Source organism: Chenopodium album, chromosome 19 (genome assembly GCF_948465745.1).
Source record: "Chenopodium album chromosome 19, dcCheAlbu1.1, whole genome shotgun sequence".
Lineage (NCBI taxonomy): Eukaryota > Viridiplantae > Streptophyta > Magnoliopsida > Caryophyllales > Amaranthaceae > Chenopodium > Chenopodium album.
This window is the reverse complement of record NC_137852.1, coordinates 32,181,047-32,189,626: the sequence shown is the minus strand read 5'-3', so window position 1 is coordinate 32,189,626 and position 8,580 is coordinate 32,181,047. Positions and strand designations below refer to the sequence as shown.

Genomic DNA, 8,580 nt, shown 5'->3' with positions numbered 1-8,580 from the left:
CTTTTTACGGTTTTCAATACATGTTTTCAAACGTATACAATATGATACGATCTAACAAGATTTCACATAAATATATTATCAGTTATTGATTAACTTGAATTTTTGGCCAAAATTTTTAAAATTTGACCCATTTAATTACAATGAGGCAAAAAATAAGAGACGAACCGAGTATTAAGAATCCATATAAATACACTCCCCCCCTCCTCTATTCTTCCATACTTAGCTCATCTCTCTTTCTCTCCCTCTCTTCTACATTACTTGATTAGTGTGATAAGAAGACTAACATGGCCTCACAAAAACAACATCTTGGCTCGGGAAAAGACTACCATGACCCTCCACCAGCTCCATTATTCGACGCCGATGAACTAACCCAATGGTCATTCTATAGAGCTGTCATTGCAGAGTTTGTAGCTTCTCTTATCTTTCTCTACATCACAGTCCTTACAGTGATTGGAAACAAAGCCCAAACCGACCCCGCCACGAGCCTTGACGCTTGTGGTGGTGTTGGGATTCTTGGCATTGCTTGGGCTTTTGGTGGTATGATCTTTGTTCTTGTTTACTGCACCGCAGGTATTTCTGGTAAGATGCCTACAATCCTACAATAGCTTGGACGTTGGACATATCCGTTTAGATTTTCTTAATTTTACACTTTGTTTTGGTGAACGAATATGCATGATAAATCATAAATGTATTAGATATATAATCTCTCTTAGTTCTTTTTGTTAATTGTATGATAAATATATATACTAATTACCTACTAGATCATCAGCTTTTTATAAATAACACAAATTCTAGAATGAATAAGATGACTTTTTCATTCACTTATTGTAAGAGGTTAAAATTATTCTAAAAGTATTTATAGTTATACTTATATTATAAACATTATTATTCTGTAAACATAATTTTACCTTTAAAAAATCATAATTTATTAGATTAATCATATTAGTTTTTGTAACACGTATACATTCGTATCAAATTAAAATACAATTGTGCTTATTACACATCAACAATTACCCTTAAATGGGTTAAATTACCATAAAAATTATTAAATTTACCTTTTGATTAACCGTTTTTCAATAAGATTAACAAAAGTCCACCTTATAGAGTTATTGTATTGTTAAATGTATGATTGTCCTAATTATATATACTAGTTCCTGTCAAAAAAATTATATATACTAGTTAGCTAGATCTCTTTGTTCATTTTAATATAAATGTATGGTAAATATATACACTAGTTAGCTAGATTAAGGGATAATTCATGGGATATGATCCTATAATCGGAATGCATGCATTTTATAATGATGAGCTCATATACCTACTGGCTACTGCATGGATAAAGAGATATGAACTGTGAAACTATTTATTGGTCTTGCTTCCACAATAATCAAGTGCTATATAAGTAGGATTCAGGATGATTCTATCATTTCTATGGTAGTCAAGGATGACTAGTATTATTTCCTAAAAAAAAAAAAAAAAAAAAAAAAAAAAAAAAAAAAAAAAAAAAAAAAAAGAAGAAAGAAAGAAAGAAAGAAAAAAAGGGATGACTAGTTGACTACTATTCTATGAACTTTTTATTGGCTGATTTTGGTTTATCTTTTAATGTTAAAATTCTTTTATTAGTTTTGAAATTATTTTTGATTTTTTTCAATAACTTTAATAATCAATTTAAGAAATTCAACTTTTTTTATTACTGAAATTAAAATTTAATTGATATGAAAATATAAAAAAAAGTATTTTAATTAATTTTAACATTAAAATAAACAAAAAAAATTAATCAATTAAAAATTAGTTTAATGGTGGTGGTCATCAATTTTCATAGGATAGATTAAATGTTAGAGGAATCATTTAGCTATATTTACCGTCCAACTAGAGCATCGTATAATTACGTATAAGTAGGTTTACATATTATGTTTTCACAAATAAAAAAAAAAAAAAAAAAGAAAGAAAAAAAAGAGGTTTACATTTATGTGTAAAATTAAAATTGGTGAATTTTGATGAACTAGGTGGTCACATAAACCCAGCAGTGACATTCGGGCTGTTCTTGGCTCGAAAAGTCTCACTGCTGCGAGCCTTGTGTTATATGGTAGCGCAATGCTCAGGAGCCATATGTGGAGTAGCATTAGTTAGGGCGTTCCAAAGTACATACTACGACAAGTATGGTGGAGGGACGAACAAGCTGTCTACTGGGTTTAGCACCAGCACTGGTTTAGCCGCCGAGATCATCGGTACCTTCGTACTTGTTTATACTGTTTTTTCTGCTACTGATCCTAAGAGAAGTGCAAGGGACTCGCATATTCCTGTGAGTATGCTAATCTTGGTTTATTTATGATCATTTTACATGTAATTCTTAAAGTAATTTTTCAAAATGCAATTTTTGATCTCATTCGAACTCGTATGAAATACTCTCTCTGTCACTTCTTATTGTTTAATTACACATTAATTTTTGTGATCAACTTTTTAAAACTTTGATTATAAAAACTTTCTATTATAAATATCAAAACTATAACATGTGAGATATTGTTACATGCAGAAAATGTGGTTTCTAAATATTAAGTAATTTATCATAATTTTTGCTCACATTAATGTTATGGATCATTTTTATTGATTAAGTGAACTATGTGTCATTTTACATATACATGGCTAAGTCATACTCATATCCTGTACATTCTGCTGTTAGAATTTGTAAGTATGTTTATCATTTGATCAATTCATTATACCTTGTTTGATTTTAATTTAAACGTAATGTAACACACTAATACCTTTAGACCTTTAATTAAACCACTGATGATTTAGCTAACCTTCAATCTTCATATGCGTGCAGCTAGTGCTTAGTGGGCTGTCATTGTAGTGTTAACTTTATTCTATTTCAGGAAACATATCAACCAAAATAGAAATATATATACATACTTCAATTGCCTTAAATATTCAAATTTGCGTGATAAAATTTTCACCTAGCTCTTTTGTATTACTATGTTAGTATGTTACATACACACTCACGCACCACACATAGACACTTGACAAGTTGATGGTACAATATTATCTAGCAAAATTTTTGCATACACCCGGTTTTCAGTAATTTACTGTACATCGGGTACACTTTTGCCAGATTTAGTGTTACTTTTGTCAAATTTAGTGTTCATTTTGTCAAATTTACCAATGAAGCATAAATAACTCATATATATGTCAGGGTAACTTTTGTGCATTTTAGTGTAACTTTTGTACATTTTATTGTCACTTTATAACGGATGTTCGGCAATTTACTGAACATCCGTTTTATTTAAAAGTTTGTGTATTATCTATGAGCATTTAAAAATAACAGTACTCGTATATTAATATTAATATGTGCTAAACATATCTAATTTATCATGTTGTATATGAGAAATGATTCCATTTGAATACATAATGTATAACATGAAAGATCTAAATGAAGGTACTGGCACCACTTCCTATTGGATTTGTGGTATTCATGGTTCACCTTGCCACAATCCCGATCACCGGAACTGGCATTAATCCTGCTCGGAGTCTTGGAGCTGCTGTTATCTACAACAAGCACCAGATATGGAATGACCATGTTAGTACATATAAATCCGTCCTCTTTCTCTTTTTAAGTTCAATATATTATTGTACAATAACCTAGATTAGTTCGGAATAAATTATACATGCACACGTTTAATTTAAAATAAAACAATAGTTATCGAAAATCACATTTGATCTTTAATTACGAGAATCTATAGTTGGATACCAATTTTCTTACAAGTTACACAAAATCTTTATTAAGACAGATTGTCATTAAGGGGGCGTTTGGTTTGTATACTGGTATGGGGTTGGAATCAGGAATAAAACCATAGTGGTATGGGTTTGAAATTTGATTCTTAATAGCATATGTTTGGTATGATTATGAAATGCAATTTTTTTTTTTAATTTGATACCATATGTTTGGTATGATTATGTAAGATGGTTTAAAGTTTTTCTACAAATAAATAAAGTTACCTCTATATACTACAAAAATTGTCCTTATCTTAACATACATTTTACTCTTAAAAAACACTAAAATAAAGTAGTATAATATATTATAATAGATTAGTTTTATAAGCTTTTTTATAGCATGTATTCGTTAGAAATTACACATTAACATACAATCAAATTTCTTACAACTAAAACTAAAAGTTACCCTTAAAGTGATTAAGATTATCATAAAATTGTTACAGTTACTCTTAAGTTGACCGTCTTACAATAAAATTAATGTAAATCCGCCTTACACAAGACTTACTGTAAAAGTTATCTATACATGCATCAATTCTTAAGCCATTTCTAACGGGAATCATATGCTCCAAAACAGAAATCCTCAGATTCTATCCATTGCAAGAAAAAAATAAATAAATAAATAAAATAAAATCCATTTATTAATCACTATTAATTTATATCCCCTGCATTAATATATGTACATACTTGCAGTTGCATGAATTTATACAGATTTGTTGTGCTCGCTCATAATTTTTGGCAATGCAGTGGATATTTTGGGCTGGACCCTTCATCGGAGCAGCTATTGCGGCGTTCTACCACCAATTTATTCTTAGAGCTGGGGCCATCAAAGCTTTGGGATCATTCATGAGCAGCAGCTCACAAGTATAAATATACCCTTGAAAAAAGATTGGTCTTATTATTATTGAAATTGAAATTTGTTTGAATTATTTTTATAGAATTTATACGAATGTTGTAATTGTTGTTGGAACCCTATATATTCGATTTATAAATTTTGGAACTACATTAGTGTAATGCTAAAGACATATACTCCTTCTGCCCCTATTTTTTTTTGTTTCATTGGACTTTACATGGTCTCCAAAAAGGGTCTTGCAAAGGGAGTATAATACTCAATTGTTAACTTTTGGGATATTTTGTCGAAAACCTCCTTATTAAAAAACATTTATTATTTTTTGGATAAACCTCTTTATAATTTTTTTTTATTTAATTTTTTTTTGCAAAGTCATATACTTTAATTAATAAATTATTTTTTTTGTTTTTGCGAAGTCAAACCTTTTATGCTGAAAAATGGGGTTTGACCTTATTTTCGGCGTTGGCGTTGACTACCCCAATACTCCCACGAAACCGCACCCAACCCCACCCACAAAAACACCCTATCACAACGTCGACCACCCTAAACCCACCCATACATCCCAAGCCACCCCTCTCCCCCCCACTGTGGGCGTCAACACCCCAGCCGTCACCCTGAGACCTCACTCCTCCCTTTTCCCCACCCCATTCCCTTTTCTCTACCTCGATTACCCACTCTTAAACACCCCCTTCCTTCCCCCGCCTAAAAAAAACCCTGACCCCTTCCACCACCCCAGCCGCCCCAACCCTAAATTCACCCTAGAACCACCCTGAGGGGGTTCGATTTCATTGGTGGGGCTGAGTAGGTGAGGGGGTTTCGTGGGTGGGGCTGAGGAGGGAGTACGGTGATTTTGTGAGTGGGGTTGGGGAGAAGGTGATTTCGTGGGTGGGGTTGGGGTACTCAACATTTGAAAATTGGGTCAAATCCCTTTTTCCGGCATAAGTATGACATCACAAAAAAAAAAAAAATTATTCAGAGATTTTTCAAATAAGTGTTTTTATAAGGAGGTTTTGATAAATTTTCCTAACTTTAAGGCATTTTCTGATTTACTAAATTGAGCTGAACTAAAATGAACTAATTGGAGCTGAACTGAGCTGAATGGAGCTACTAAACTAAAGTGAGTTGAAATGAATTATTTATGAGAGAAGTAAATTAAGAACTGAACTGAAATTAAGGTGAAGAGAACAGACACTTATGAAACCAATTCTACACTAATTGATTATCTTATCATCATGTCACTAATGAAGCCTAATGTAGGTCATAACTCTCATAAGACAACAACACTCAAAATTGCTGATTTTTCAATTTTTTATTAAAAAAAAAAAGTAAAAAAGATCACGAACGACACGCAACAACCTCCATCATTGAATTGATTTTGGTATTACGTTCGATGTTCGAATAACTCCAAACCACGTTGGCCTTGGAATCTCTGGATCCGGGTTATAAAACCGACAAATAATTTGTAAATTGCCTAGAAAACCGCATTTTATCTATATCATTCGAGTGAGAGTGCGATCGAGAGAGAGAGAGCACGCAGCATAAAAGTGTGGTGGGATAAAGACTTAAGAGATGCATCTATGGCCATCGGTCAAGGTTAGGAACTCTTTCAAGTCTGATTACTTGCACAATATTCAACGAATCAACTCTGTCAAGAAAAAGCAGATACAATCTCAACCTCCTAATCAACTGCTTCATCATCACAAATTTGGCCTTTTCACTTTCTCTAGAAAACTTCTCATGATATTTACTAGTTGTTTTTGCTTTGGAGGTAACAATTCTAATCTCTCCTTTGTTTTCTTACTTTGATTAGTAATTCTACACCTAATAATCAATATCTTTCGAAGTAAGTAATCCATTTTTTAAAAAAAATTTGTGTTTTTTTTACTAAAAAATTGTGGGTTTCGTGTAGTAAATTGTACAGGAGCTAAGTTTGGGGATTGTTGAAATGATAATCTATATATCATGAATTTGTGATTGATGGCCAAATATTAAGTTACTAGGTTGACCCATTTGTGTCTCCCCAAAACCAAACCAAGTGATGAATACCTTTCGCGTCGAACCATAATGGAATGAAGTGAAAGTGTGGAAAGTCAAGTGATGCGGCTAGTTTTTAATAATATCTTTCGTTTTGTTTTCGAAAACCAACCTTATTTTTATGAAAATAGCCAGTCCAGTTTAGTTTGGTCCATGATAAAGGTCCAACAATACTGTAGTTGGATAGGGCTCGAAAAGACCTTTTCAACGATATATTATAAGCCCAATTCCGATGAATAATGAAGAAGTATGGCCAAAATACTAAACTGGGCCCGATTTGGTTCTTACATGCGGCCCAATGATCTAGAGGAGAGCCTATTATTAATTATCATTCCTAAAGCTATTAGGATTGATTAAAGTCTTTTAGAATACTCTAGAAGGTTCTCTTAAATCCTAATGGAGTTAGGATTGATAACTATGTTTTAAGGAATTTGAATTAAATAAAAACTATCCTTTTATTAAAACTTTCCTTTTTTAAGTCCTAATTCTATTCAAATTTAAAGATGTTCAATGACAGTCAGATATTATTTTTGTGCCTCGTAATATTTATCCAATTTTTATATGGTTGGATAGATCTTGAAATTATCTTTCCAATGATATATTCTCTCTGTCCCAGTTTACTTGCAACATTTTGACTGGACACGCTTGTCGATGCACATGTTTAACCGTTGATATATTTATTACATATTTATGTAAGTTATAAAAATTTTATATAATGAAACTATACATTAAAATAGACATAACACATCTTACATGATCACATTGACTTTCATATAATAGTTAAAAAAGACAGTCAAAGGGAGATGTGTGAATAGTGCAAAAAGTCAAATCGTTGCTAGTAATTTGGGACGGAGGGAGTATTATAATATTAATTCCGAGCTATAACGAAAAAGATATGAAAGAAATACGAAACTCTATCCAAAACGATATCTTTCACTATTTTTATCTACAAAAGATTTTAACCTGATTCCAATTGGGTTGAAAAGTAGACTTCAACAGCATTCCAACTACATATTATATGCCTTATTTGGACTTCTGGATCAAAAGATATGATAAAAACAAAATCCGCAAAAATTGTCTTTGTCGCCAAACGACAGGCTTGTCGCCACGCGACAAGGCTTGTCGCGTGGCGACAGCTGGTGACAAGGTTAGTTTTGCAGCGACAGCGTGGGGATTTATTCCTTATCAAATTCTACCTATTTTCGGACTATTTTTTTTTCTATAAATAGGGTCCCTGGACTTCCGTTTTCAATCATCAACTCTCATCTACAATTCACATCAACTCTCATCAAGGCATACTTGATATTCTCTCTCTTTCTAAAGTAGCTTTTTACCAAACACAATTTCGCATTCACAAGATCTAGACACACCTAGCCAAGTTCGAAGTTGCCTTCGCCCTAGATGTGAAAGGTTGATAATTTATGAGGGTTTGGTCCCAAATCCAGTCTAAACTTTTTAACTCTTTATTTCTATTCTTTAATTTAATTCTTTGATTTATTATTTTATTGAAGTTTATTAACTCGTGTATTTTGTGATTAGAAAGAAGTATGAGGCTCCAAAGTAAGTAATTAGCTTACTCCCTATTTATTTCGATGTAGAAAGCATGGTTAGATTTGTTTAATTAGGATGTTATTAGGATGTTATTTATTGCTTTCTAGTATCATGTTTAGGTTGTCTTTTACTCTTTTCTAATATCATGTTAGTATCATGTTAGGATTAAAGCTTTGATCTTTATTGTTTAGTGACATGCTAGGATTTGTTGTTAATCTTGTTAGTATCATGCCTAGGATCTTGCTATTATTATGCGTTAGCATTGATATGGTTATGATTATTCTTATTGTTATGTTGCTTGATTTATATTGTTGTAATTGCTTGATCACGCCTTTTATGCTTGTTTAAAGGGAATTTATACTTGAAATCACGCTTAATAAGAT

General features: G+C 31.9%; 1 protein-coding gene across 1 annotated transcript; it reads left to right on the top strand.

Annotated features, from left to right (window-relative positions):
* The first annotated feature begins 284 nt into the window (after nucleotides 1-284).
* On the top strand, nucleotides 285-4,632 carry LOC145594247 (putative aquaporin PIP2-5). The gene is made up of 4 exons (XM_081650581.1): nucleotides 285-579; nucleotides 2,004-2,299; nucleotides 3,431-3,571; nucleotides 4,510-4,632. Exons 1-4 carry the CDS (start codon nucleotides 285-287, stop codon nucleotides 4,630-4,632), a joined length of 855 nt encoding a protein of 284 aa, XP_081506707.1.
* Nucleotides 4,633-8,580: the final 3,948 nt, after the last annotated feature.